At 44.6% G+C, this 27499-nt stretch overlaps 2 protein-coding genes across 7 annotated transcripts in view; one reads left to right on the top strand and one right to left on the bottom strand.

Annotated features, from left to right (window-relative positions):
* Positions 1–18034, top strand: part of plekha7a (pleckstrin homology domain containing, family A member 7a) — an 88834-nt gene extending 70800 nt beyond the window's left edge. For 3 of the 5 annotated variants that reach the window (XM_018762129.2, XM_018762103.2, XM_018762138.2), the window contains 16 exons: positions 278–361; positions 4048–4116; positions 5332–5412; positions 5606–5755; positions 5958–6059; positions 6212–6323; positions 6481–6665; positions 6804–6995; positions 7084–7201; positions 7333–7424; positions 8455–8664; positions 10822–11004; positions 11331–11464; positions 12688–12830; positions 15998–16042; positions 17191–18034. In XM_018762129.2, coding sequence (XP_018617645.2) covers positions 278–361; positions 4048–4116; positions 5332–5412; positions 5606–5755; positions 5958–6059; positions 6212–6323; positions 6481–6665; positions 6804–6995; positions 7084–7201; positions 7333–7424; positions 8455–8664; positions 10822–11004; positions 11331–11464; positions 12688–12830; positions 15998–16041 — 1899 coding nt within the window. In that variant the 3' untranslated portion in view covers position 16042; positions 17191–18034. The remainder of the gene's footprint in view (positions 1–277; positions 362–4047; positions 4117–5331; positions 5413–5605; positions 5756–5957; positions 6060–6211; positions 6324–6480; positions 6666–6803; positions 6996–7083; positions 7202–7332; positions 7425–8454; positions 8665–10821; positions 11005–11330; positions 11465–12687; positions 12831–15997; positions 16043–17190) is intronic. The other 2 variants (XM_018762112.2, XM_018762121.2) reach the window with 2 other exon arrangements.
* A 409-nt stretch (positions 18035–18443) lies between these two features.
* Positions 18444–23829, bottom strand: c2h11orf58 (chromosome 2 C11orf58 homolog). Of its 2 annotated transcripts, none has more exons than XM_018760255.2 (5): positions 23685–23829; positions 23030–23110; positions 22277–22337; positions 21809–21918; positions 18444–20580 (listed from the first exon to the last, which is right to left on the bottom strand). In XM_018760255.2, the coding sequence occupies exons 1-5, from the start codon at positions 23739–23741 to the stop codon at positions 20383–20385; spliced, it is 507 nt and encodes a 168-aa protein (XP_018615771.1). In that variant the 5' UTR covers positions 23742–23829; the 3' UTR covers positions 18444–20382. The 2 variants fall into 2 exon arrangements, with proteins under 2 accessions (XP_018615771.1, XP_018615766.1); XM_018760250.2 differs by having other exon boundaries at positions 18445–20580; positions 23030–23113.
* Between the last annotated feature and the right edge of the window lie 3670 nt (positions 23830–27499).

The raw sequence follows: 27499 nt of genomic DNA, 5'->3' as shown, positions 1-27499 counted from the left end.
AAGTTTTGAAAACTGACTTTTACAAAGTCGTCTTCCATTAGCAACTGGATGTGGCCCGACTGTGTATTGATTATTGATGGGAAGCAGATCTGATGAAGGATCAACATGATGTGGCCTACCAAACACTATCCCTTGATTTTGACTTAACAAATGGGGCCTTTTCTACAGATGTTACGGTGAACTCCTGATGGGTAGTTTTTGCAGTGATTTTGAGCCAGGAATAGTGGCTGCAAATAAACAGTGAAGCTGGTTTCTCTTGTGCTTATTTTTCTTTTAGACTTCTCAGATAGAGAGGCGGTCGATGCCACCCATGGGGTACATAACGCACACGGTCAGTGCCCCCAGTCTGCACGGCAAAACGGTAAGGAGCCTCACTTGAAGCGTCTTCTGCGTAACGAATGAATGCATTTTTCGGTTTATAGGTAGTAATGTTTTATGTGCGATGAATTTCAAAATACTGTGAAAACCGTTCTGCAGTTTGAGATGTACTAAAACTCCTTTCATGCACAATTTTTATATGCTGATTATTACCACAGAGAAAGTGCCCCCGTAGACTTTTGTGGGTTGGAGTTGCAGAATAGTGCTTGCGCGTGCTGAGTTATGTAAAAGGTTCATATCAATCTGTGTGCCGACCATTCGGGTTGAATGGCGATCTGTCGACAGCCGCATCCTTTCCCCGTTCCTGCACTCGTGCGGTCTCACGTTAAGAGTTACGTGAATGAAGTGCTCCTTTCTCTGCCCCTTCAAACCTGGCCTGCAGCCAGAGGAGCTGACTCTGCTCCTCATCCAGCTCAGGAGACACCAGGCCAAGATGGCCAGTGTTCGCAACGACACGCTGGCCCAACTGCAGCGGCTCGGTGCTGTCTCCGGGCCGGGCTTCCAGGTCAGGGTCCCCTTCCCTGCCCATCCATCCTGAGAGCGCATGGCAGGCATCTCTTCCATCAGATTGTCAGACCCGTGGTCTTGCTTTCTTTACGTTATCCTTTGGTTGCTGTGTGCCAGCATGGGGGGGGGGGGGGTCATACCTTTGCTCATCTGATGCTCCCACCAGCGCAAACTGCAGCGCTTGGTGCTTCAGGCTGCGTGTGTCTGACTGCTGCCTTCTGCCTCTTGCATTTTGCTCTGCATTACGCCTCCTAAATTCCACTGAATTTTTCTGAGTTGCTTCAGATGGCTTATTTCCAGAGTCGTGGAAATGTTTGCCTTGAAAGATGCTGTGCTTTCGCCTGCATATCTGAAACAGTTGGTCAGCAGACCAATGAGAAAAAAAGCTAGTAACTTCATCTAATAAGTAAAATTTTGCTCTGTGAATTGTTTGCAAGCTACTGTAGCATAAAAGAGTTTGAGAAAATTCCCCCCCCCCCTTCCTAAAAGGGCTGTTTTGTTCAGTTTTTGATCATCAAGGACCTAGTTTAAACTTGCATGTTAACAGCAGAAAAGACTTGTCCACTTTCAAATCCAACATTGGATTCCTATTAGTAGGGTTCATGTTCCTAAAGAGATCTGGTGCGAAAGTATGCGTGTTTTAGGCTGGCATGCACTCTGGAGTATACAGTAGGTTTAATTTAAATAGATTCCATCTATTGAAGTTATGGTACATTATCCTGTTTTGGTGGTTTGGCATCTAAAAACATGAAATGATGAGGAAAAACCTTAAAAGACGACTAGTTCGACTGTTTGAACAAATGAAGTGCAGCGGGCACCATGGGAAGTACGCTTCGGAATCTGTAAGAACGGCTTTGTGTTGAAGATAAGCGATCGTTTAGACCCAAGCTACTAAAACCATGCAGTTTCCACTTTAATTTCTGTAACAAACGCAATGAGGCCATTGATTAGATGATAAAATGCTGATCAGTGGTGATCTGATCAAGAGTCACCTTACCTGATCGTGGTTGAAGGGACCATATTGTGGGCCATATAGTGGTGAGACATGCTCATACAGCACTCTGCCACTTCCTGTTACATGACTTGTCTCTTCGCTCCCCACTTGAAGGCCGATGATACTTACATGCAGCTGAAGAAGGACCTGGAGTATCTCGACCTGAAGGTGGGAGTGCTGCCAAAACAGAGATGCCTCTTCCTGCTGCCGCTCCTCCTCATGACCTGCTTTGACCTCCGTCTTACATCCTTTAGATTCCACCCTTCACCTGCTCTCCTAGCTGTCTTGTCTGTAACTCTGCCGTGCCTCTCAGTAGCACAAGATTCTGGCTGTTAATAACCTCCATTAACTTTTTAGCAGGTAGAGAAACTTCAGCACTACATTTGTGTGACTAGCTACTTTTCAAGATATTTGTCAAATCTGATTTATTGCAACGTGAACTGTTAGGTCTTACTGCAAGTTGTCATGTGTCAATACTGCAAGATGGTTGGTTCAGGGTTCAATGACGCGTATCAAGTGTTTGATTCCTCGGTGTCATGCGCGTGACTATTTGTTGATGGGCACCAAACGTGGTGCCGGTACAATGCACCACAGTATGCTTCATCGTGCTCTTGGGAGTTGAATCCTTAGAGCAGGTACATGTAGGTCTGTTCTCAAAGACGGACGCCCAAGGTGGAGCAAAATTTGTAACATTTTTGAAATTTCCATGGCATCTTACTGTGGTGCATTGGACGTGTATGAAGCATACAAGTGCATAGAAAAAAATCCAAGTTGGTAATGACAACGTGTTCTGTTTTTAAAAAAAAAAAAAAAAAAATTTAAAAGACTGTATTACTCATTGTTTTCAACACAGCAGGCATGGGTCTACCCCTGAGAGCAAGCTGGGAGTTTACGTAGCCCTAAACTAGATGTTTGACTTGAACCGGTTTTGGATCTCACCTGTTCCAGCAAGTACTGATGGGAAAGAGGGGTGGAGTGCTTCCTTGTGGTTGCTCTTTCTGAAGCAGTGCTACAGCTCACCATCATATATTACTGTCGTTTCCTTTTTGGGTCGACGAATCATCTGTTGCGTATTGATCACATTCAAGAGCTCTGAGCACTTGAACTGAAAACTGATTTATGAGAAGCAAGGAAATCCACAACCTTCAGCCTTCTGTTTCTTGTGCGTGTCTTTAAACTGCAGATCAAAAAGTGTTGAACCGTTGATCCTAATGGTTGACAATGTGTTAGTCGGCCCAAACTGTTCGTTCCCATTCCCACGTAAGGACCACGTGCTCACAAAGCTGTGAATGTATTTATGTTTCTTGTGAGAGAACATGCTGCATTCTGGCATCACGTACGCTGAGCTGCTTTGTGATCTTGTATGGGAAGGCACGCCGTTGTATCGCCGTCAGGGTGTGCGTGTGTTGAAATGGCTGCTTTCCGCATGGTCCCAGCTGCACGCGGCGCTACTTGCCATTTCCTTTTTTAAAGTTGTTGTTGCAATAAGAGTGATGCATTCAAAATGAAAAAGATCTCCTTGAAAATATATCCCAGTTCAAACAGGCTGGAATTTCGTTGTACGCTGGTCCCACGTATTACTCGGGTCAAGTTCTAAATTTTCAAAGAAACATTTTCAGTTTTATTTTTGCTTGTGTTACTTCACTTGCTTGAGTCTCATAATAAACATTAAAGTCCTGCTGTGCAAGTTTTATTTTCTTTTAACAAATTAAGACATTTCCATTTCCTATTGTTTGTGAGATGAGGAGTCGGTCTAAATTAATTTATAAAAACACAAAACCCTCAATTACTCTTGCTGTTATTACTGGGTGTATTTTTAAGGTTAATTCATTGAGTTTTGTTTCCTGCGAGGACTGGTTTTTATGGGTATGGTCATAAAAGGTGTTAAGCCTGGTTCACGTGACATTTTCCCTAAACAAAACAATGGAAAATGCACTTTGAACAACACATACATCCTAAACAGCAGCTTTTAAGTGTTCTTTATATTAACATTTTTATTTTAATGTAACTTTTTATAGCATAGATACTACCCAGCACTTTATATTCAGATGTAATTTAAGCAGATGTAGTTTTATTCAGTGGCGAGCTAGTGTTAGAAATGGCTTAGTAAAAATTGTTTAAAAAAAATTGAATTAACCAAAAAAAACTCACGTTTTTATGTTTGTCAGGTTACTGGGCGAGAACCTTTAAAAGACAGAACTCCGAGACCAGTAAAGATAGCTGAAAGTGATGTGGATGTGAGTATTGAATTCTGTTTTTGAACACTGCGCTTACTCCCCCACCCAAAAAAAAAAAAAAAAAAAAAGAAAAAAAAAGAAAATGCCTGCCCTCATTTCACATCTTTTCTTCTTCTTGCAAACGGCCTTTTACTGAAACACACATTTCGGTACTCTTTACACAGCGGGTGCCGCCATAAACAAAAGCCCCAAAACAAACAAACAAACAAACAAACGAATGCCGTGGGGAGGAGGAGTATCTTGCATACAGAGAGGAGATGATCATCGAGAGCTTTTACATCTTGCTTTCAATCTAAAGGGAAAAATACATGCAATGGGATTTTGTATTTTGAGTTGTTAAATTTTTCAGTTTGATTTGTGTAATCCTTGTGTTTTTGATTTATTTGATTATTTCTAATACAATCAGAGGTGTATAAGCTGGACGTCCTGCCTTTTCATCAGCAAGATGGTTCCAGTTTAACAATTTATAAGAGTGCTCTATTTGTCTGAGTGATGAATATTTGATATAATTAAAACAACAATATCACTGCAGCGAAATAAAAACAGCTTAATTATTAATTTAACAGAATGATAAATAGCTTTGGAAAAAAAAAATCACTGTGTGCGAAACTCTAAACTAGGCAGTCAAGCACTCAAGTTTTTTTTTTTTTTTTTTCCTCTTCTTTCTCTTTCCCCCCTTCTGTCTTCAACTTGGTTTTGTTTTTAAAATCTAACCCACTTTTTATAGAGAAAAAATGTTGCATCCAATAAATGCTGAGGCTGTAGATGAAACCTTGGATATTCTAAAGTTGGGATCTTCAGTAGTCTTGGCTGTTAAGCCACATGTTTCCAGGGCTCTGAATAAACAACAATATTTGTAGGGCTTGCAAAAAGAAGGATGCTTCATATTTAAATATTTCCATATTAAGCTGGTGAATAGCAGATGGAGAATATCAGACTTGAGGTGTTCAGATATTTGAGGGGACAATACCCATGAAATGCAAGGTAGTGTAATGGTAGCACAGTGACTGAGGATATGTTAATCACTTGACTGCCAGTTCACATCCAACAAGATCTCATAGTACTATTGAGCAAGATGCTTAAACTAATTGTCAGGAAAGCGCAAAGGAAGTTTAAAGGGAGAAGTGTCTGCTAGGTGATGAATGTTTCCCAGGAGGATCCATGAGTGAACACGCAGCCAGTGGCTGGTGTAAAGTGGCTTTTTCTCCTGTGCAGGTGAAGCTGAGCAGACTCTGTGAACAGGACAAGGTCCTCCAACATCTTGAGAGTAGGATTCGTACGCTGAAGGAGGACAAGGTACTAGAGAGAAGGAGTTTGCCTGCGTTGGTCCCAACGTTTTTCACCTGTGTTGTCGTACGTTGACTGTAACGTCAAGAACAGATGCTGCATGGTATCTGTTGATCGCACAGATGGCAGGAATAGAGCGCCCCCCTGTTTTGTGAAAGGAGAATAGTGGTGCTGACTGCCTTCTGTGGTTCCCTCTCATCAGGACAAGTTGGAGTCAGTGCTGGATGTGTCTCACCAGCAGATGGAAAAGTATTGTGACCAGCCGGCCCATGCCGAGAAGATCGCCTACCAGCAGAGGCTACTGCAGGAGGATGTGGTGCATATCCGGGCCGAAATCTCCCAGCTGTCCACGGTGAGCCTGGCGCTGTTTGTTGTGGCCCAAACCAAAACCACCCTTTGGGAGGGCCCCTCGATAGTTCATGTTGTTAGCACCTTGAAGGTAACGAGGCCATCAAATGTAATATTGGTGCATTCGCATGTAGTTAGCAGCGAATGTATATTTTTGTGAATTGACTGAGTTCTTACATAAGCTTGAACTGGTGTCTCTCGTATAGGAAATGGAAAATGCCTGGAGGGAGTATGGCCACCTGGAAACCGACCTGGAGCAGCTGAGAGAAGCTCTGCAGAATCAAATGAGCCGCAGCTCTCTCTCTCAGGTTATCAGCACTGTATTGTCTGGGTGGTTAAGGACTGACCAGCAGAGGAAACATCTAGATTGAATGAAGAGCCACAAACAGTTTAGAAGAAGCCAGAATGGCATGTGGTCAAGTCCGCCCTTATCAGAGAGTCTACGTGTGTGTCTTCGCAGCAGGAAAAGACTCAGATGAGGAAGGAGCTCTGGAGGATCGAGGATGTGATGGCAGGGCTCAGCTCCAGCAAAGCGAACTACCAAGTCACTATAGACTCTGTGCAGAACCCCGGTGAGAAAATTCTTGACTGCCAGTTGGCTGCAAGTGTGTGCTGTCATCGTGAACTTGGCCTTTCTATTCAAAAGGTTCTCTCTCTGTCTGTGTGTACGTTCGTGCGTGCGCCCGTGCTTGCCTACCTACCTGCCTGCCTGCTGTTGTGGCTCTACAGAGAGAAAACTTGTGCCTTCAGTGTCTCCGTCTTTGGTGCCTTCACTGCCCACGGGCACGTCTGCTGCGGATGTCAGATCTCCCCAGCATAGCCTTGCCCCTGAGGGCCGCTCTTCCCGGCAGCCTTTGCAGCAGCCGGGCTGGGCTCCTCAGGCCCATTCGCTCCAGAAGTTTGTGCCAAAGTGGGTGAGTGATGCCTTCTAACTGGAAGACGATGCAGGTGCATCCTCAGCAGTATCAACTGCAGAAGAGGCCCCCATTGCTGGAAAGAGCAGGTTAAGTGTGTGTGAAAAGTTGTAATGTGTCTTCCTATGTGGCCCACAGGCTGAGGAGGATGCTCCTCCTCGACCACCCCTGCCCCAGCTGTACAGTCCTGAGGACCAGCCTCCTGCCGTGCCTCCGCTGCCCAAGGAGACGTCAGTCATCCGACACACATCCGTGCGTGGCCTCAAGCGACAGTCAGACGAGCGCAAACGAGACCGGGAGATCGGACATTACGTCAATGGCGACTACAAGGTCTGAGTGTCCACGCTGTTGGAAAGCTGTGTCAAGTTTAAAACACAGCATGTGAGTGTCTATAACGGCGTGTGCCCTCTTGTCCCAGGTGGAGATCCGGTCGTACCTGAGCGAGCCGGAGCTGCTGGGGGTGGGAAGTCTGGATTTGGCAAATGGGGGGATGCTGGGGTCCAACGGCGGCGGATATCAGACCCTACCAAGCAAAGGCAGGGCTCGAGATGCTGGTGGTGCTCTCCTACAGCAGAGCACTCACAATTTTACTTTTGGAAGTATGATTAGAAAAATGTATAGACAAGGTTTAGGTAGCATCTTCATGTGGTCTGGACCTTTCTTTTAGGATTAGCTGGCTCAACATCCAGACTTAACCAGTCAACGAACATTTCATCCTACGTCACTCTGAGACGAGGAGCCACGGCATCTGGCCTAAAGGTGAGACTTGTGGCGGAGCAGTAAGGCAGCAGCTCACGTAGTGCGTGCTTACTTTCTTTGGACTTGAAGGAACGAGGTTCAAATCCTCCTCGTGCCGTACCGTCTTTGACTGAGGTACTAAACCTAAAATGCTGCAGTAAAAATTACCCAGTAGTATTAATGGGTATTTCACTGTAGTTGTAAAAAGCTTAACGCTAAGTTGCTTTGGGCAAAATTATTATGTGGAGTGGAAGTGCGGCCACAGCTGCTGTCCACCGGTTGCAGTCATGGTGCGGCTCGCTACAGTGTTTTCTGCAGACCGCTCGGTGCTCGGAGAAGTGCATCAGTGAGTGAGCATCAGCGGATCGCATTACACACGGCACCCAGTGCAAAAAATTGCTGAGCCGAATAAAAATGGCACCCCGGGACCCGCGAGGGTGTGAATCACTCCGGGCTGTGTTTGTGAGCTGAAGTTCTGTTGGTACCACAGGGCTTGAGTAAGCATGCTGTGGTTTGCCCTCCCCCCCCATAACGATGCTCTCATGAGAAATGCAAAAATGCAGTTGAACCTATGGGACGTCTCTTTCCTGTTTTCCTCTCTTTTTCTCTTCCTTTTTCCTTCCTCGCTCTCATCATTCAATTTTATTTTTGCAATCATGCTATTCCTCTTCTGTCCATATTCGCTCCTCTGAGTTTACTCATTTCCATATCTACGTATTACCTATATCTCCCACCTTCCTGTATCTCCCTCCTGCCTTGTTCTATTTCTTTTTCCACTTTGTCGACTTTCCTCATATTCTCTTTTTTGCACTTTTGACGCTCTTCCATCTTACTTTCAATCCTTTCTTGTCATTCTTATGTTTTCTCACTTTCCTCTTTCTTCCCTCTCCATTTTCCTGTAACTCCTCTCTTCTCCTGGTATCATCCTCACGTTTTCTCACGTCCCCCCCCGATTTTTCTTGCACCTCTCCCTGTGACATTATTTCTCACACCCTCTCCTGTTTCTGTGCCCTCTGCCGTCTCCTCCGTCCGTCACCCTCACCCCACCCAGGAGAGACCAAAGAGCGCCTTGGAGAGGCTCTACTCGGAGCCGCAGCGCGGGGGCCGCATGAGCGCCGATGAGCAGCTAGAGCGCATGAAGCGACACCAGAAGGCGTTGGTCCGCGAGCGCAAGCGCACCCTGAGCCAGGGAGATCGCCAGGGTGCCTCATCCCGTGCCAGCTCCTCCTGCTCACGACCGCTCTCCGCTGACCTGGGCTCTGTACGTTAGAGCGGCCGAATCACGGCTGGCACCTGCGCCGTCTTTCGGGTCTCTCCCGTAACACGTTAACCTTTTCGCAGCAGGCGATCGGCTGGAGCAGCACGGTTTCTCGCCCGAAGAGGGGGGGTCGGCTTGTAGGGGCCGCACGTAAGCGAGCGGGTTGTGCGGAGATAGTGGCGTAAAGGGAAGGCAAAGCTGACAGTCGTACGGCCGGGAAGCGAGCACTAGAGGGCTGTCCCTTTAATATAAGCACTTTTAAAGGTACTGCTGCTGGCAGGTGAAGCATTCTGTGCCTTGCTTTGGAAGAACGCAAAAACATGTTCTTCACAGAACTGCTGAGCCATATTTTCTGGAGGAGTGTTTTTAAAGCTGTGTTTTACACACCTTTTTTAAAGGGTGCAGGACGGTGTGAGAGGTGAGCTTAAAATGCTGCTTTCAAGTGATCTGCGGTGCAGGTCATCGTGCATGCAAAGACAGGAGGTGTTGAAGCGCGAGGCTTTTTTTTTTTTTTTTTATTTTATTTAAAACTACAATAACAATGAGGGACCTGGAACACAATGTATTCTTCCGCGCTGGGGTCGGATCCTAAAATTTGCTTTTAGTGCTTCGTGAACTCCTTCCTCCGAGGGATGCGACGTGTTACACCACCCCACCTTTCCCTTTGTCTCCTGCGCTTACCCCTACCTCCAGTCCCTGTTGTCAGACCACTGCTGTCATTCTGAACGCTTCCGCTCTTTCCTTGGCAGCACTACAGGGACGTTTCAGGGTTGTACGTTATCTAGCGCTCTTAATTTCTGCTGCGCTCCTGTCGTGTCGGCTGTGCTCTCGGGGCCCCGGACACGGTCCCTCATTCCAGTGGCCGATCTGGCATCTCTCTTGCCAGCAATGGGTCTATGATAACCACGGTGTAGGAGATGGAAACCTCCAAACAGGTCCCCCGCTAACATACTCTGATGCTTCTGGCAAATCCTGAGCAGACGGGGGGTAAAATGTGCTCCTGTGACTGATATACCCTTTGCTCCATGTGCTGTAACTTTCAGGTTTATTGGCACAGATTTTAACTTGGCATTCGTATTTTATGTTGCTTCATGCAAAAAGTATCGCCAATTATACGCCGTCACTTAGCGTGCGCTTGTTAATTCGCAGCTGCACTTGGAGATGCGCTTCCGAACGCTCGCGTTCGTTCCGGTTTTTACGCCGACCGCGTTTTTCGAATTGAACGTTCGCAGCATCGCTCTTAAACAAATTGTTCGCATTCTGGTTTCGGAAGGGGGCTGGCCGAGCGGTTGTGCTCTCGTAAAGCAAAATTGCAGTTGGACTGGCGGAAGAGAAGAGCGGCCAGGTTGCGTTTCCAGGTGGACGGCGCCGACGTCGGAGCACCTTCATCGGTGCTTGAGGCTGAAGCTCTCGCTAACGATCTACCTGCTCACGACTAATTGCACACTAACCCCACAAATGAAATATTGATTACACAGCTTCCATTATATTCATTTGTTTCACGTAGAGGTTTGCACTTAAAAACTTTGCCAGTAAATAAACGCTGGCTGTGTTTCTCCATTGCTGTGTAATGAATATATAAATGGTATTTGACGTTTTACAATTCACTTTTTTCCTCTGTCCCGTAAGCACAACAACGCCTAGGATGTAGTTTTTTTTAACTGCAGGATGGATTTCTGTGCAGGGGTGATGCATGCTGGGGTCTGAGAGCTTGGGTGTGAAATATGCTGACACCACACACCCCTTGTATCCGGTTTGCACGATGTATGTTTCTGCGTGTTTCTGCATGCGTGTATGTTTTTGTACATTTCATAATGTTTGAAAACTAGCTGTAATTTTCTGCATCAATGGTTTTTTTTTTTTTTTTTTTTTTTAAAAAGATACTGTTAAATTGAACTTATGTATCATAAGTGGATATTCTGTGATTATGAATACTATGTGGAAAAGCAAACTAGCAGACTAGTATTCCAAATATGGACACTAGGAAAAGAATGTACCATGTACATGGTATGTTTGTACCGGTCCGTACCTCAGCCATACCCTGTCGGTCTGTGTAATGACAGCTGTGACCATTGTAACATACCAGCTAAGCTGTGGTGGTGGGTGCTGCTCTGTGCTGCATCCCTCTTTTCTTTCTGGCCGCTTCTCATCCCCTCCCAGTGGAGGCGGGAGCAGGAGTTTGACCTCCGGCTGTTGGAGCGGGCAGTTCAAGGCGAGGAGCGACCCGCCGAGCACCGGGAGCAGCCCCGGTCACAGTCAGACGAGTGGCTGACCGCTCTCGCCAAACCCGAGCGGGAACTGGACCTGGAACCACTCGATTACGATTTGGATCTGAGCCGCGAGGTACAGTATGTATGTGGAACATACATATAGACCCTATTTGGCCATGCCGTGATTCATGTGTTCTTTAAGACCCCAGTGTGTGTGGTTGTCCTGTTGATGTACTGGTGTCCTGTCCAGGGAGTACTCTGCCTCACATCCCATGCTTCTGGGATAGGCTCTGGGCCTCAGTGACCCTGCATTGGACAAGTGTTTATAGATGATGGATGGATGGATGGATGGATGGATGGACATTTATCTTGACAGTTAAGGTCAAGGATCTATGCAGTGGTCGAGATGGGATGCTTTAAAACACTGTAGCAGTGGTGACAATGTCTCTGTCCTGGCAGCTGTCCAAGCCCCAAAAGGTGTGCATCCCCGAACGTTATGTTGACATGGAGCCCGAGGAGCCACTTAGCCAGCAGGAGATGGAGGCCCGGTACCGCAAAGTGGAGCGCATCAAGAGCATCCTAGCAAAGTCCAGGTACCACCAGCCGCCTTTGGAGATCTTTGCTCCAGCGAATAGATGTACATATATGCCACCTATTGTATATGACTGAGATCCTTTATTGCAGCACATTGACATTTTATATGTATTTGATACTGTACTCAACATTGATAATTTTCTAGGCTTTAACTGAAATGCCGTATATACACAACAGTCGGCACATATCTAGTACACTGTATACGCTGGCTCCTCTATATACACATAACTGGGACTGAAAGTCTATCGCTTGTTTTGTTGTACTACTACACAATCGTGAGGACCACAATTACTCAAACTAATTTATTTCTAGGTTAAGCTCTGGAAAAAAAAAATCTTTCATACACCTGTAGTAAATAAAGTACGTTAAGACATTTAATTGTATTAACTAAGGTACATACAAAAACTCATTTGAAATGACTGAAAATAAAAACTTTGTTGTTCAATGCAGTTTAATGAAACATTAAGAGTATTAGTACGAGTGATGTTCCTCATCTTGTAAATGATCTCCGACACACAGAAAGCCCCAGGAATTGTAACCATGAGTTGTGAACACTGTGGGAGTGAGTTGAATTAAGGTGGTCCAACACTTGTTTGGGTGCATTATACTGCCATTTATTGGCTTTATTTATAAAAATAGCTGAGTTACAGATGGAAAATTCAGAAAATAGATTAAGTGAAGGACATTGAAATTAAATAAACATCGATAAAATGCTTTTTTTTTTCTTGAAAAATGTAAAATTTAACAGTTTGTATAGCAAAGAGCAGCTGATAGAGGACAGCTGATGGTGTAGCTGTTAGAGCTGTTGCCTTTGGATCCAAAAGTTACTGGTTCCCATCACACCTGCAGCTGTAACACCCTTGAGCAAGGTTCTCACCTTAAAAATTGCTCCTGTAAAGTTACCCAGCTGTACAAATCGGTAAATAAGTAGCTTAACGCTGAGCTGCTTGGAAGAAAAGTGTCACTTAAATGAGTAAGCGAACCAATGCACCATATACTCTAGACTGTACATTTAAATGTATTCATTTAGCAGACGCTTTTCTCCAAAGTGCCGTACATCTCGAAGTACAAAAGAAAAAAGTGCTTTACGTCAACATGCCGTGCTGAACTCGGCTCCGCACGACTGTCTTTATTGGAGATCCTTGACTTTCTTTCAATGACGTGTTCAACGGTAGTAAATGAACTGAGAGGTGGCGACGTGCTGAGATTGAGTTCTCCACAGCGTTCAGAGCGTGCAGCCGTCTGCAGGGCTGGCGAGCCCGGACTTTGCGGACCTGGACCACGCGCTGCAGGAGAAAGAGCGTATCATCACCATGTCGTACGCTCTGGCGTCTGAGGCCTCTCAGAAGAGCAAGCAGGTTGCAGGTACGACACAGCTGAACCTGAGCCGCCATCGCTCTGTGTTGTCTTATAAAACCGCCTTGTGGCTCAGATGAAAGCCCAGTTTAAAAGCAGGAAGTGGAAGGACACCGTACGTGGCCTTGGGAAATGAGACTCGCAGCCTGGTCTTCAGGCAGGTGTCTGCGTTTTCACTGGTGTTCACTGCGTTGAGGTGCAATGCGAAGGTAACGTATCAAAATAGGAAATATTTAACGCGTGCGTAAATCACCGACGGAAACGTGTGCAGCGGCTCTCTGTGTTGATCTTGTGCGTACGGTTCTCTGCGACTTGCGGCGGCAAATCGTTTTAACGTCGCGTGACAAACGGCGCGATTGGTACAGGTTGTTATTTCAAACCTGCGCTAGGAGACATGAATTAGATCCGCTACGCTTAAAGCGGATCTCGATTGTTTCGTTCAAATCCATCGTGGTGGCGTACGGAGCCAAAATGCTGAAGAAAATCGTCGCTGTCCAAATACATTTATACACCTAACTCTATATGTTGTTGTAAATTCGAAATAGTGGCAAATATTGTAGGTAATGTAATGCATAGCTATATTTTCTTTAAAAAATAGGTATTTCCCCAAACAAAATCGTACACACAGATGGCTGTGTGGCTTATGTATTTAATGTTGGTGTCATCCTGGAGGACTAGCTGACAGTTTGAAGGCATTTTTGTTTTGCATCACACTGACGGCTGCAAGGTAACCTCAGGTATAATAGAGGAGAGTTTACTTCCCATCCAGGTCTTGGGATCAAGAAAAGAAGCATGAACAGCAAGTCTTGCGGGGACCAGTCCACATCAGTACTTATCAGCATGGATCTAATGTGTAAAAGACGCTTCTAATTGCGCAGCATGTTAGATCTTCAGACAGGGAGGACTTCGCTCAAGAGGCCGTTTCAGGAGCTGATCAATGGCCCCGTTGAATTCCGCTCCGGACGACGCCGCTTTTCTGCGGCTGCCCTTTGAACGCCTTTCTGAACTGGCATGAAAGGGCGCCGGGGCCTTTTTCATCTTGGCGTTCGCCGGATAGGCGTAGCCGTCGCTCCTCCCGCCGTCACGGGCAGCTCGTTTCCCCGCGTCGCCCTCGCGCATTCACGGTAAAACCTATCCATCAACTTCAGATGCGTCGCATATACTCCGCATGGCAGTCGAAGTAATTATAAGCACCAGTACCCTGGAGAACTTGTCCGAGAACACGAAAACGTTCCAGGTGGCGATCGCGTGTGCATTTTTTTGCTCTCGCTCTACCTCGGGTAGACGTGCTATGAAATCCAGAAGGGTGTTGTAGTTCTACAAGCCTTGGGGGGCCGTGACCGCTGCTGAACGCTGCTGCAAACTGCTAGATGCCAAACCGGCCGCTTGAGGAGTCTGAGCCACGTGGGCCGCAGGGTCAGTGTCCAGCTGTAGGTCTGGCTCTCTCCGTGCCCCCCTACCTGATGGGGCTCTGTTGCTCTGTGTGCCCCCCCAGCTCTGCCGCAGGTGTGCGGTCCCACGGCCCCCCCGCCGGCTGCTGGTATACAGGCACCTGCCCCCCCTCTCAGCAATGGATTTCACTACACGTTTGTCTAGTAGGAGCAAACAACGTAAGGCTTATTTAGCACGGCTAATGCGCTTGGAGCTTCGCTGATTGTTCTAGCGTCGTGTCGGGGGGGGGGGGCTTGGGGCTTCGCACCTCACTGCCGGCATGTTCATTGCGCAGTTGGCATCCTTCAGGGCTTTTGTAGGCAAAGCAAGCGTAAGCAGAGTGTTTACCATCTTTATCATTAGTTCTCGGTTAACCAGGCAGTGTGAATTGTGTGCAAATTGGTTTTGTAACCGTGCCAGCTCTTTGGGGGTTGGGGGGTGTGGAAAATGGAATAAAACAAACAAACAGGATGCAAAAGACAACAAACTGTGTCTGTGTGTGTGCGTTCCCCCCCCCCCCCCTTTTTTTCATTGTGTCTAATTAACAAAGAGTGGTTCCCCCTTGTTTCCACACCTTGGCGGCGAAGCTAAAGATGCAGCTGTGCGCCCAAAATGCCAATTAGCTGCCATCTGTAGACGGGGTTCACTCCTCCCTCGCAGCGCTGTGCAGTGGGATTGGGGAAATGGACTGGCGTACTGAGATGGGGGGGAAGGACGCCAAAGGCGGTTATGCTGGGCCATGTTACGAAGTCGTCGTAACGCACGAGATGGAAGCAGGAACGAGGAAGCGGGCTGATGGACGCGTGTTGTAGAGTATCTGCCGCTGCGAGCTGCCTGATTAAATCCTGGCCATTACCTGTGCCATCTGTGTCATTTCCTGTGAGGACATCCCATGGTGTCATCCATCCTGTCTTGATGGGGAGGGACTTTGGGGGTTACTAATGCATGACAAGTTAAAGCATTGTCTGCACATCAGCGCACCGCGTTCGTCGTCGTCTTCGCCAACGGCTGAGGTCCATCCCCACCGCTGCGAACTTTCATCGACCGTGTCATCGGTGTCGTCCCCATCCCGCGTTCGCCACATCGCTGCCCGACACCTGCGCTCAGCTTTTGCGTGCATGCTTTTGTGCCTAACGTGGACCAGTGAAGCACAAGAAAGTTTGTGCTCTGTTTTGGTATCAGTTTGAAAAGTACATGATGGATCAAAGCAAATTTTAAAATGTGTGTGGAGAGTTTTCTTGAGAAATTGCAATCGATTTATTGATCAGGTGCCTCTCTGTTTCGGTAGTCAGTACATACTGAGGGTATCCTGCAGTAGATTAGGGTTAGCCCAAACTCGAAAAGGATATGTCAGTATAGCGGGACAGCTGGTAGCGTAGTGGTTAGAGCTGCTGCCTTTGGACCAAAAGGTCACAGATTCAATCCCTACCTCTGGCTGTAGTACCCTTGAGCAAGGTACTTACCCTGATTTGCTCCAGTAAAAATTACCCAGCTGTATAAATGGGTAAATGATTATAAGCATGCAATAATTGTGACTTTAACATTATAAGTCGCTTTGGAGAAAAGCGTCAGCTAAATGGATAAATGTAAATAGTGGTTTCCAACGCTCTCTAATGCGAGCACCTCGAGGCTGCGGTAATGATTGTACATTACATCTACTTTTCCTTTGATGGGTGGTGGAAATGTGTCGAAATACCTGCTGGGTGTACTGTCTAACTAAACTCTCACTGCGATTTGCTGTACAGACAGGCAGAACGAGGAGAGTATTTACCTGTCAACAATGTATTAAGGTACCTCTTTTATGCATATCCATTAATGCACTTGATGTCTTCAGTGCCTTTGGTTGTTCTTATTGTTCTTTGGGAGATATAGCCATCTACTCATTTTCTTCAGTGTTTCTCCATTTTGCTGTTCATTATATCATCCAGTGTTTTTTGTTTTCACCTGATCCTTGAAAAAGTTTTGTTTTTGTATTCATTTCAGTTTTCTTCATCTGGTCTTATTCATAAAACATAAGGTTGCTGTAATGTTTTATGGATAATACCAGTTGTGTTCTCCCTGAAAATGTTACTTTCTTTGCTTGTCCTGACTGCTTGGAAACATTTCCTGAAAAAAATAATGGTAAACTTAAAAGAAAAAAAAACATAAATAATTCCTGTGGCTTTGACTCTGATTTCCACAGCCTGGAACACATGGTGAGGTGGTACATTTTCTGTGGATAAATAGTAACATTTCTCGTTCTTCACTTACCAAACCACCTGTTCTTCCTGAAGTCTTCTCATGCATAATGCATATTATGCACCGGATGACCGACGAGGGACAGAACTCACAATACCTACCCATAATGCTCCTAACAGAGGCTGTCCTCAAAACCTGATGGCTACAGCTGTTTTCTCCAACCTGTGAACCTTGCAGTTAAACTGCTCTCTTTGGAGCCTCATTTGCATAAAACACTATATACACATCTTGTCCTGCCCATACTGGTTTTTTAAGGGAGATAGAAACTGGGTCTTTCCATTTTGTTTTATAAGTTTTCCCTGGAAATTCTTTACTTCCAAACTATTTTAACCTTCAATTTGGAGAATGGTTTTTTCCAAAGCAACTTGCATTGTTGTGGTTGCATATTATCCTTACAAAGATTTGCCCATTTATACAACCAATTTTAATTTTGACTGTACAAGTTGAGGTTACATACCTTGATCAAGGAATTATAACCCAGGTAGGAGCTCCAACCACTGTGCCACCTGCTGCCCCATTTTCAGTGTTTTAATAATCGTGACGACTTGTGAAGGTACCTGGTGAAACTTCTCCCTTCAAAAATGAGATGGCGTCCATGCAAGGTCTGCATGATTCCCACGTGTTTGTTGATTATAGGACATCTCTGTGCAGGGATGCGTTGGGCTCTGACTCCTTGTTTCCTGTGGTGTCTCTCCTTCAGCCAAAGCTGCGTCAGAACTTTGAGGTGCTACAACACGAGGGCGAGTCACGGTGGCCTGGATTCTTCAACGCGGAAGAGCTTAGAAGAACTGACTGGCTTAAGCATTTGACACCAGTAATATGAATATGGATCCTTTATTGCTTAACATTCAGTGCTGACTAGGAGACTGGTTTTGTAATGCTTTTTTAATAGAGCTAAAATATTTTGTAAATTAAAATGTATGGCGTGGAGGCTGCAGTGAATGTATTACGTCTGTTAATGTTGTACTAGAGAACATTTTATACGTGCACTTTTATTACTTGTATCCTAGAAAAGATTTGGAATGCAAGACATTTTTATTAAGTATGAGAAGGGTTTGACTGAAATACAGATTAAGCCGAAGGTGTTATGCCACTGAACACAGGCAGGAGGAAAATAAGCATTTGAATAATTGCTTCAGAAAGATGGCTGGCTGTATACTATACACCAAGTCACAAAAATATTATTTTTGTTTGACCCAAGACTGCCATTCGAAGTTTCATTCTAGCTTGCCAAATGAGTTTTATTTTTGCTAACAAAATTGGGGGGGCGGGGAAAGCGATGGCAATATTTTTTGAAAATAGTTTGTGGGGAAGAAGTGTAACACTATGAAGAACACATTGTAGAATTAAAGTGTAAAAAAATATTTTTGCCACGTTAAATATTTTATTTTACTACATCGTAACTTTACATACGATATTAAAATATTTTTTTGCCTTAAAATGGAATCGGTGGAAGTCCTTCCATGAAGAAGCTCTATGTTCATAAAGTTTCATATCACTGAATTTGCATGTATACAGCTAAATAAAGACAAATGCTTGGACAACAGTTATTTTCAAAGGAGAAAATGCTGGTCTGCATTGTTTATCATTAATCCTCTAAATGATATTTTTCTCTGAGGACCTTCATCAAAGTTTGCTGGATGACATGTGAAGCTCTGAACCCCGTTTAATAGTTTTAACAGTTAATGTTTTTCAACTTTAACTGCTGCATTTGTATATTAAGATAAATATTGAAATTAAAGTGTATGGTTTTAAAGATGTTAAATTGAGATCATATAAGAACATTTTTCTTCTTGGGCTGAATGTAAGGCTGAAGTTCAGCATCACTCCAGTAATACATTTTTGCTTTGTTGTGTTAAATGTCAAAGGCTCAGTATGTTTCTGTTTTACGGGATCAAGGTGACATCAGATGGCAACTGAACCCATGTTTCAGTTAAAACCTTGGGTTTAGTTAAGCCAAAAAAGAATTAGGGTGGAAATTATGCAAGGTGTACTGTAGATGGCAATGAGGAGGAACGGAAAAAGTTTTTATGGCATAAAAACATGTGCAGTAAAGTAACCTTTTCTTCATAGTATTGAGGTACAAAGGAGAAGTACAAAATGTCCACATCATAGTTCCAAAGATTCTCTTTGAACATTTTTATTGACTGCTTTGACCTCTTTATACTTCATTCTATTATTTGAAAAGGGATTCTAACTTTAGTGGACTCAAACCAACAGAGATGAACTTTCAATACAGAGAAGGTAGCGGAGGAGGCGGGTGTAGGGGAAAGAAAAAACTTTGCAATGTTTAAGTTCAAAGGTTTTTCATTTAAAAGGGCATTTTTAATTTCACATACCTCCATATTCTCCTCTGTGAAGGTGGGTTATGATCATGTGTTGCTGTGTTTGCAGCATTGAATTTCTAACATGAAACTATGGATTTTTTTTTTTTTTCTTTCAAAACTCCAAACGACCTTCATGCCAAGCTGAGCATTCGTTTAAAAGTAGATTTTTATAATTACATTGTCTGGCAGCATAGCCAACTCTTGATTGTGCTCTACATGCAGCATATCATCAAACTAATTATTTTCATTTAAAGACAACAGAGGGAAAACTGGAGCAAGTCCTCCATAATGCACATCTGTACATGTAGGACACTTGGAATGGAGACACGGAGCCCTTTGAAAACGCTCCCTTTTCATGCTGCGTCCAACAGGATTCTCCAAAGAAAGGGACCCTGTTGCAGCTCAGTGCTATTTGTTTGCCTCACATGGGGGAAATTGAGGCTGCTTGGTTGTTGGGCTATGGATCTGGGACTGGACCCATGGCGTGGTTCTCTTTGATACTTCCCCAATGCCCAGATGTGCACACGTGACTTGCGCACTGCCCCCGCCCCCTCAACAATGGAGACTGCAAGGCCACAATTCAAGCAAAACCCATTGTGCATGAGGGAGATTGTGATGGAGCTGGGCCCCAAGCATATCCTCCTTTTGCTGATATCCTCCTGAGACCGAGCACAAAAGGGTTTATAATATCTTTTGGGGATTTCAGCATGGTAGCATTTCCTGTTTGAGACTTGCACTTAAAAATGTCCTCTGGTGTGGACAAAAATGAACGGTGGTATCTCAGGAGGATCACAGGTGGCATTGGCCCTGTGGGGGGAGTGCTGGCTAGCTGACAACTAGCAACTTCATCTTTGGCTAGAAAGGTAAATTAAGCACTCAGTTCTTGACTCAGTACACCTGTAATTCATCCATTCACCTCTTTTGCTGACACCACCAAAGATAGCCAACAGTGGTGATGGCATGTGGTATAATGAGCCTGGTAGGCACAAGCCAGAGGAACTGGAGCCATTCTGCTCGTTTTGAAATAAACTGGGAAAGGGGGATGTTTCTTCCCTGTAGAAATCCACCAAAGGCTGTCCACAGAGAACTGTATTTCCATTTTTATTGATATTCAGCTAGTGGTTCATATACATTTGTTATTCTCCACTCTGGACTTCAAAGAGAATGTAAAAAGGCCTATTATGCTAATTCCATCCTGTTCTGTTAAACGTAATGAATGCCAAGCACATTAATCCATTACAAAATGTTCCTCGCTACTTCCAGAGACTGGTTTAAAAAAAAAAAAGTGTTCCAAAAGTGGGAGATGAAGAAAAACTACACAAACAAAAGATTCCCAGTATAGCCAGTTGGGATTCAGGCCACACTAGCTTGGCACAAGGGAAATAATTACCTTGTAAGCATAGACGAGTTCTATTCATGACAAATATTGAAATAATTTGAATTGTTTCCGCTTTAACTGAAGAACCAAAGAAAAGAACGACTAGACCCCTTCGAGGAGACTGCAAAACGACACAACTTAAAACAAGTGAAGTATTAAAAGCTCTTCCGTTTCCCTTGCCGTGAAGTTACGATGATTTGACAAACGCCATTTTGAAAAGACGCCTCTGCTCCTCCTCCTTGCTCTCGGTACAGTCTTTGGTTGCCTTCTGCTCCGCCTCTGCCGATGACGGCTCTTCGTTTGATCCTTGTTTTTCTGCGTCGTCCTTCGGGCTGCCAGCTCTCTCACCATCTGTCACACTCTGGTTCTCCGCAGGAGGGTCGGACTGCCAGGGTCAGCGGTCAGAGAGTAAACACGCAACGAATGAGCAAGACACTTTGACGTACCAATCGCTGCCTCTCCTCCCCATTTCCTTGGGTAGACTTCATCTTCATGACCGATCCCTGCACAACTGCTTCTTGTCAGGGTCCAATGCTGCTGAGCAGAGGAGGCTAGAGCCGAACTAACATGTTTTCATTGCTGTGGAGATGTCTGATCTACAAACAATGACAGGTCTGCTGGTACAAGTGCTACAGCAACTAGTCTTATAGAGCTCATGAACTTCAACGACATGGCAGTGGGTCCTCTTCGTTTGACGATTCGCTTCTCTAACGGCTGCCTGTAAATTATATCTAAAAATCAAATGAATTCACTCGTCTGATGGACGGCTGATCAATCCGATGCACCATCACACAGTGCGAGCACCAGCAGCAGCAACTCTATTCTCTGCATATGTGGCCGCCGTTGAAATTTTCTTTATATTCGCTCATGTTGGGACTCCAGATGAGTGGTAGGGGTCCTCCTTTTAAATGATCCATGGAGGTCATATGACTGAGTTCAACACATACTGTATTTTTTTTGGCAGAACAGTTGCCACCAAGATTATTGATGTTTCTGTACTGTAGTAACACAATACAGCAATGCACACAGTCATTGACCACATCATATACGGTACTGACAGCACTTTAAGGGGAGTTGAATACGTCATCTAACCTCGTCTCACGAGCACGTGGTCGTCGAAGAAAGAAGACCCACTGTCTATCTGCAGGAGCAGCACAATGGACCCATTTTCAAAGAAAGATGAATTTTGACATTTTATTGAGATTAGTTTTGGGCTCCTAGATGAAGGGTCACTAAGATCCCCTCCACCACAGGAGACGACATTTTTGTTATGAACACATTCTGAAAACCGTCACTAAAAATGACACATAAATCAGATGCAGCTACAATTTAACAACGCATGGCAATGAGATTATTTCCACAAACAGCTCTGCAGAGACTCTAGACATTACAGTAAGCAACTGACGACAGTCAAGTCGAAGACGACTCTGTTCAACCACTCGGGTGAGTGTGCGAGCGGTTTAGAATTACCCAAGCCCAGACAAACACAGGGAGAACGAGCAAACTCTACCAAGACCAAGCTGTGCAGCACCGTGCAGTAAAACCCATACAAGAGCGATTCTAAGGCTGAAAGTGGGGGCGTCAGCAGAAAGGACGTGTCCGGCCTCGCTCACCTCACTGAATCCCAGGCCACAGTGCCTCTTGTTCCTTCCCGACAGCTTCCCATCGAGTCCTTGCTGATACTGGTGCTCCAGCTCTGAGTTTATCTTCCTGTCCTCTGCCCCTGGATGGCAACAAATGAAAGCACGCGAGTGGGGTTAGTCACTCAGTGATAGCCTGATACATTCTGCAAAACACACTTACAAAGATCATTTTGTACATCATATGTTTACTTACACTTTATAAAAAAGGGTCAGATAAACTTAAGGTTTCTACACTAAGCTACTTACAATGATTTACCCATTTCTATACAGCTGGGTAATTTTTACTGTCTCAATCAATGGTACCTAGACCAAGAGTAGCACAACAGGAGCAGGGATTCAAAGCCAGGGCCTCTAACCGCAGGGCGATGGCTCTAACCGCTGCCCATAACCATTACTGTTTTGGTTTTCTGTGTTGGGGTAAAGAAGAAAATTGCGTACCTGTCCGGAAATGTGAAGTAGACTTATGGTCTCCGATGACAAGACGCCCAGTGTGCTCCTTCTGATGAGAAATACATCCATGACCAGTTAATTGTGTATTTTTAATAGCAATTTCTAAATGTGCGAATGGCTTTAAGAGCACAGCACATCCTCATTAGCCCCCACTGTCTCGCGACAGAGTAGGATGCCCCCAAGTCATCAGCCAAACTTACATGCTAGGGATAAATGTACTAGATGCACAAAAATTGGTTATGTCTGCACTTTTGAAAAATGCCTCATTTAAGGTAACGATAATTATTAAAAACGCCACTCGTGTTCTGTAAGCGGGAAAAATTTACAATACCTACAGAGCTTTTTGGCCTTTTTTTTTTTTTTTAAAAGACATGTGAGAGCAAGAAAAAGGCCCTGGGCTTGCTGTTAGATCTAACTATTACAATGTGACTTGCGCAGACTGTTAGAGGGAATATGAAATATTTTATAATATGAAACTGAGGCACAGTTCAGACTCTTTATGAATGGCGAAATGAAACTGTGATCACCTTGAGCAGCTAATCCTGTCCTGCTTGAGTCTGCAGCCCAGAAGGGGGTACTACAGGTACCCAGAACGATGGATGGGGTGGAGGCTCAGGGTACGATGTCGTGCCTCGGGTGGGGTGGGGTGGGGTGGGGTGGGGTGGGGGGTGATGTATTTGCAACGTGATCACAACTGTCATGATCATGTGCTGCGATGAAAAGGGATGTGAAGCGATTTACCTTCCCGGCTCCCATGAGTCGCAAAAACTTCTGCTTCCTTTCATCGTTGCCCAGGTCCACTGTCTCCCACGTGGAAAATCCCTGCTGCACACACGGCAAACACACAGTATTGACACACGAGCTCAACCACGATCGCCTTCCTTTCTCGCCAACGACTGAGCTCACATCACACACACACAGGGGCACCTCCGCTGACTGCGGAGCGGCTGCTGGCGGGAAACCTCGCGTCCCGAGGCGCGCGCGCGAGCCGCTCCGCATTAGGCTCACGTCACGTGTCTGTGTGTCTAGGAGTTCCACGGTGCAATTTCGCGTTTAACACGTTACTGAGTAAACCGTGCTAACTCGTTTAGCCACACGACACGGCGACACTCAAAGAAGGAGGCTGGCTGGAAATTATCCAGCACCGCGTTGCAAAATGTGAACGCGAGACGGAATAAATTAGAGCAGAACGGCAAAAATAAGCCGGTTAAGCGCCTGATACGATATAGTTGTGTAGCGGTTAGATAGTCGGTGCAAAGTCAAGAGAGCCATGCACAGCTCGGAGCGCGCGGCCTCCTGTTAGCTTCCCCCTCAGCGTAACAAACGTAAACCACCACCCTGCTAAGCTAGCCATATTAGCTATTTCCAGCCACACAGTGTAGTAAAAAGACAGTACTTCGTCTGGATCGGCGTGTCTTTTTGTCCCATGCGGCTGATCCTCCGCAGAACTCATTTCTTTATGTCAACAGTGTCCCTGTGTTGAAATATCCTTCTTAAATCTTACAGGAGTTTTGTCGGTCTTTAAAAATAAAGGTGCTGTGCACTGTGGGAAACGTAGTTTATTTTATTTGCACAGTGCCGTCGATCGTTTCAAACGAGGCTGTGCATTATGGGAAATGTAGTATTAGTCCACAAGTACCCGAATATAACATTCAAGCTGTGACAGATGTAGTACATTTACATTTACTCATTTAGAAGACGTTTTTCTTCAAAGCGACGTACATCTCAGAGACCAATACAATGAGAGCATTACATAAACACAATTATTGTTTAACACAAACAGTAGTATGTTGTGAGAAATGCAAACTGAACCATTAGTGCATTGATTAATATTAATTGTGAGCAGAGTACATTTTTACTCATACTTGGCGGTACTTTTCTCTAAAGTTACTTACACATTCATACAGCTGGCTGATTTTAGAGAAAGGACCTTGCTTGGGTACTGCAGCTGGAGGTAAGATTTCAACCTGCAACCTTTGGGGACCAAAGACAGCAACTCTACCCATCAGGATACCAACTGTCCTGATTGGTAACAGTGGTACCTGAAAAATAGATTTTACTTTCTTTAGGCATTTAAGAGGCATAAAGTTTATGCTTCTTTTTATGTTGTTGTAGCTGGGAGCTGGATTGGAATGCAAAACTACCATGCCTCAATACAGAATGCCGACAAAATTTTCTTTCTTTTTTTAGGCGTGTGATTCTTAAGTATAGTTAGTTTGTTTCTTTCCACCAAATGCACCAATGTTCATCACACGAGTATCTGCATAAAACTGAGGATATTGACGATACCTGATCACCTTCCTACTTTTTTTAAAGAGGCACACAAACATTTATGTAGAATAGAGGAGTAGCGCCTGTGTATAGGGTTATCTGGGCATGATTTTAAGCTTATGGTGCATGAACATTTATGCCTTACATGGACTTAAAAGATCATGGGTGAAATGAGTCTGGAAGAGGTGAGTTTTAAGAACCTCTTTAATTGTGGACAGGGTTCCAGCGGTTCTGAGTGAGAGGTGGAGGTCGTTCCATCACAACGGAGTCAGAACTGAGAACCTCCGTGCTCTACCTTTCGTATGCGGGACCACCAAGCGGGCAGAAGCAGATGAGCGAAGCGGTCTGGTTGGGGTGTAGTGGATAACCAAGTCAAGTCAAGTTCAAGTTCAAGTTCAAGTTCAAGTTTACTGTCATAGGTACAAGTACCATGTACGAGTATCATGAAATTCTTCCTGAATGCTTCTCCACAGACTATGGACAAAGACAACAGAAATACTGCACAAAACAAAACAGTGACAATGACAGTGAGTAATGCAATAGCAATAACAATAAATAACGATAACAATAATAACAATAATACCAGTTGACAGCCAGAGAACTCAGAACAAGAGAATGAGAATGCTTAAAGTGACAGTGTAGTTTACCAATGTGCTTGGGAGGAGCAGTCCGACTCTAGTTAGTAAAGGTGGCACATTGGTTAGTATTGTATATTCTTACAGCATTGGGGTAAAAGCTGTTTCTGTACCTAGCTGTGTGGGTTTAAATAGACCTGAGCCGCTTTGCAGATGGCAGAGAAGAGAAAAGTGCCCGTGCGGGGTGACTATGATCAGTCTTGTAAATAGTTGGGAGCAGTTCTATTGATGCATCTGTTGGCCATAACCAGGGTCTTAAATTTGAGCCAGGCAGCTATAGGAAGCCGGTGCAGAGAAACGAGTAGAGGAGATACATGGGAATGCTTCGGCAAGTGAACACAAGGTTTGTTTCTCAGCAAGGTTCCACTGTAATCTACAATGCTGCATGAAATATGGAAGCAGAAGACTGTAATAGAATATTTATAGATCCAGTGATCATTGGATGTTTGGGTAGATAGTTGTAAAAATTTTTAAATATCAAACTTTAAGCACTATATGATAGCTTTTAAGTTCTTGTTTGATTTCTATGCCCTAATTATATCATCACTGCCATGACACCCAGCAGTAGTTTCTTTCCTCTTGTCTGTGTTATAGAGCGAAAAACTTCTAAGAACGTCTGGCTTTGGAAGGTGCCAGCGCCGCTGAAGTGGGGAAAGTTGAGCTGTTTACTCCACAGCAGGTTTGGTGCTGCTATGCTCCAATTTTGCTCCTCTGGCCCTGGATGATTGCAGTTCTTTTGGACATCTGGCTTGAGTGATGGAGTGTGCTGCCCATGTTTCACTCAACACGTCTCTGTGGCACCAGAGGGACTGCACTCAGACAGTGCTGGTAGTGAATAACGCTGCTGTTGTGCCTTCCAGGAATGAGGATATGGGAAAGTGGAAAGGTTTGGATGCAGATTATAAGCCTGTTCTTTGTTCCCCTTCTAGATGTTGGTCTACATTTTTTCTGGGCTTTTTGTACAACTTCCCAGGATAGAAAGATGCCCCAATTCAGGCATAGCACAGCGATTCAGTGTGTAGCACTTTTGGCTCACCTCTCCAAGGCAATGGATTTGGACTTGGGTTTGAATCTAGCTCAGTCTGTGAGGAGTTTGCATGTTTTCCCTGTGTTCACATGTATTTCCTCCAGGTGCTCAGTTTTCTGCCCACAGTCCAAAGACATGTGTTTGACTGATGACTCTAGATTGCCCTCAGTGAGTGTGTGTGCTCTGCAATGGACTGCTTTGCTGTCCAGGACGTACTCTGCCTCACACTCCATATTTCCAGGACAGGCTCCAGGCACATGTCCAGCCCCTCGGTTTTTGAAGCCCCTAGGCAAGAACCAATCCAGCATCCCTTGGACTTCCATCTCTAAATCAATAAAAGCACACACACATATGATGAAATATTTTCAATTGAGATATTTTACACATGTGTACAGATCATGAAGAAGGGAAAATAAAAGTTGAATTTATAAATAAGTTTTTAAAATTTTTTCATGCAATTTTTTATAATAATGTGTGTGAACATTAAATATGCACAGAACACAAATGTATACTTTAATGACTGAGAACGGACTAAAAAATAAACTTATTTTGAAGACTGAAGTTCGATAAGGCATTAGATATACACTATTTACCGTGTGGACGCACTGTGTTTCACAGAAATCCTATCTACAATAAGTATAGCAACATATCAAAGACCAGGCAGCAACGTGTCACATGGTGTTTATATAACACATAAAGCAGTGGGTCTTCTTCGTTTCTGTAATGAAGCTGTTTCTTTATTATTAAATTATTAAAATGATTTTTTTTTTTCTAAAATTATTCAAAATTATTTTTTGGTTTTCTTAGCAAAATTTGCCTCCCCCAGAGTTTGGTGCCCCTAGTCAATTGGCTACGTTCATCTAATTATAAAACTGGCCCTGTCCGGACAAGAAAATGTTAATAATGGATGTATGAAGTAATTTTACAAGGTTATTTTTTTCACTTTCAGTACTCAACTTCTTTATGTTGAGTTCTTTATGTCTAACAGACAGAATGTGCCCTAGATGGGAGCCCACGGGGACCTGCAGTTGAGTTCCTGCTGATACGGCCCTGGATGGGAGACATGGCTGGAGTTCTCTTTGTGCTGTTGCACACATTGACACGTACAATGACCGTGGTACCTGGGGACCGCTGGGAGATCGTTCTCCTCCATTCGTGTCACCTAAGGAAACCATATAGCCGAAAGCGGAAAGTTGCAGGTGGTTCACAGCATGCGCATGAGAGGAGGTGTGTGTTGCCTGTGCTCCGCTCCCTCAAGTTGGTGTCGGTGCCTTCAAA

The sequence above is a fragment of the Scleropages formosus genome, chromosome 2, assembly GCF_900964775.1.
Source record: "Scleropages formosus chromosome 2, fSclFor1.1, whole genome shotgun sequence".
In the NCBI taxonomy this organism is placed as follows: domain Eukaryota; kingdom Metazoa; phylum Chordata; class Actinopteri; order Osteoglossiformes; family Osteoglossidae; genus Scleropages; species Scleropages formosus.
Note: the sequence above shows the minus strand (reverse complement) of the source record. Positions and strands in the feature narration are given on the sequence as shown.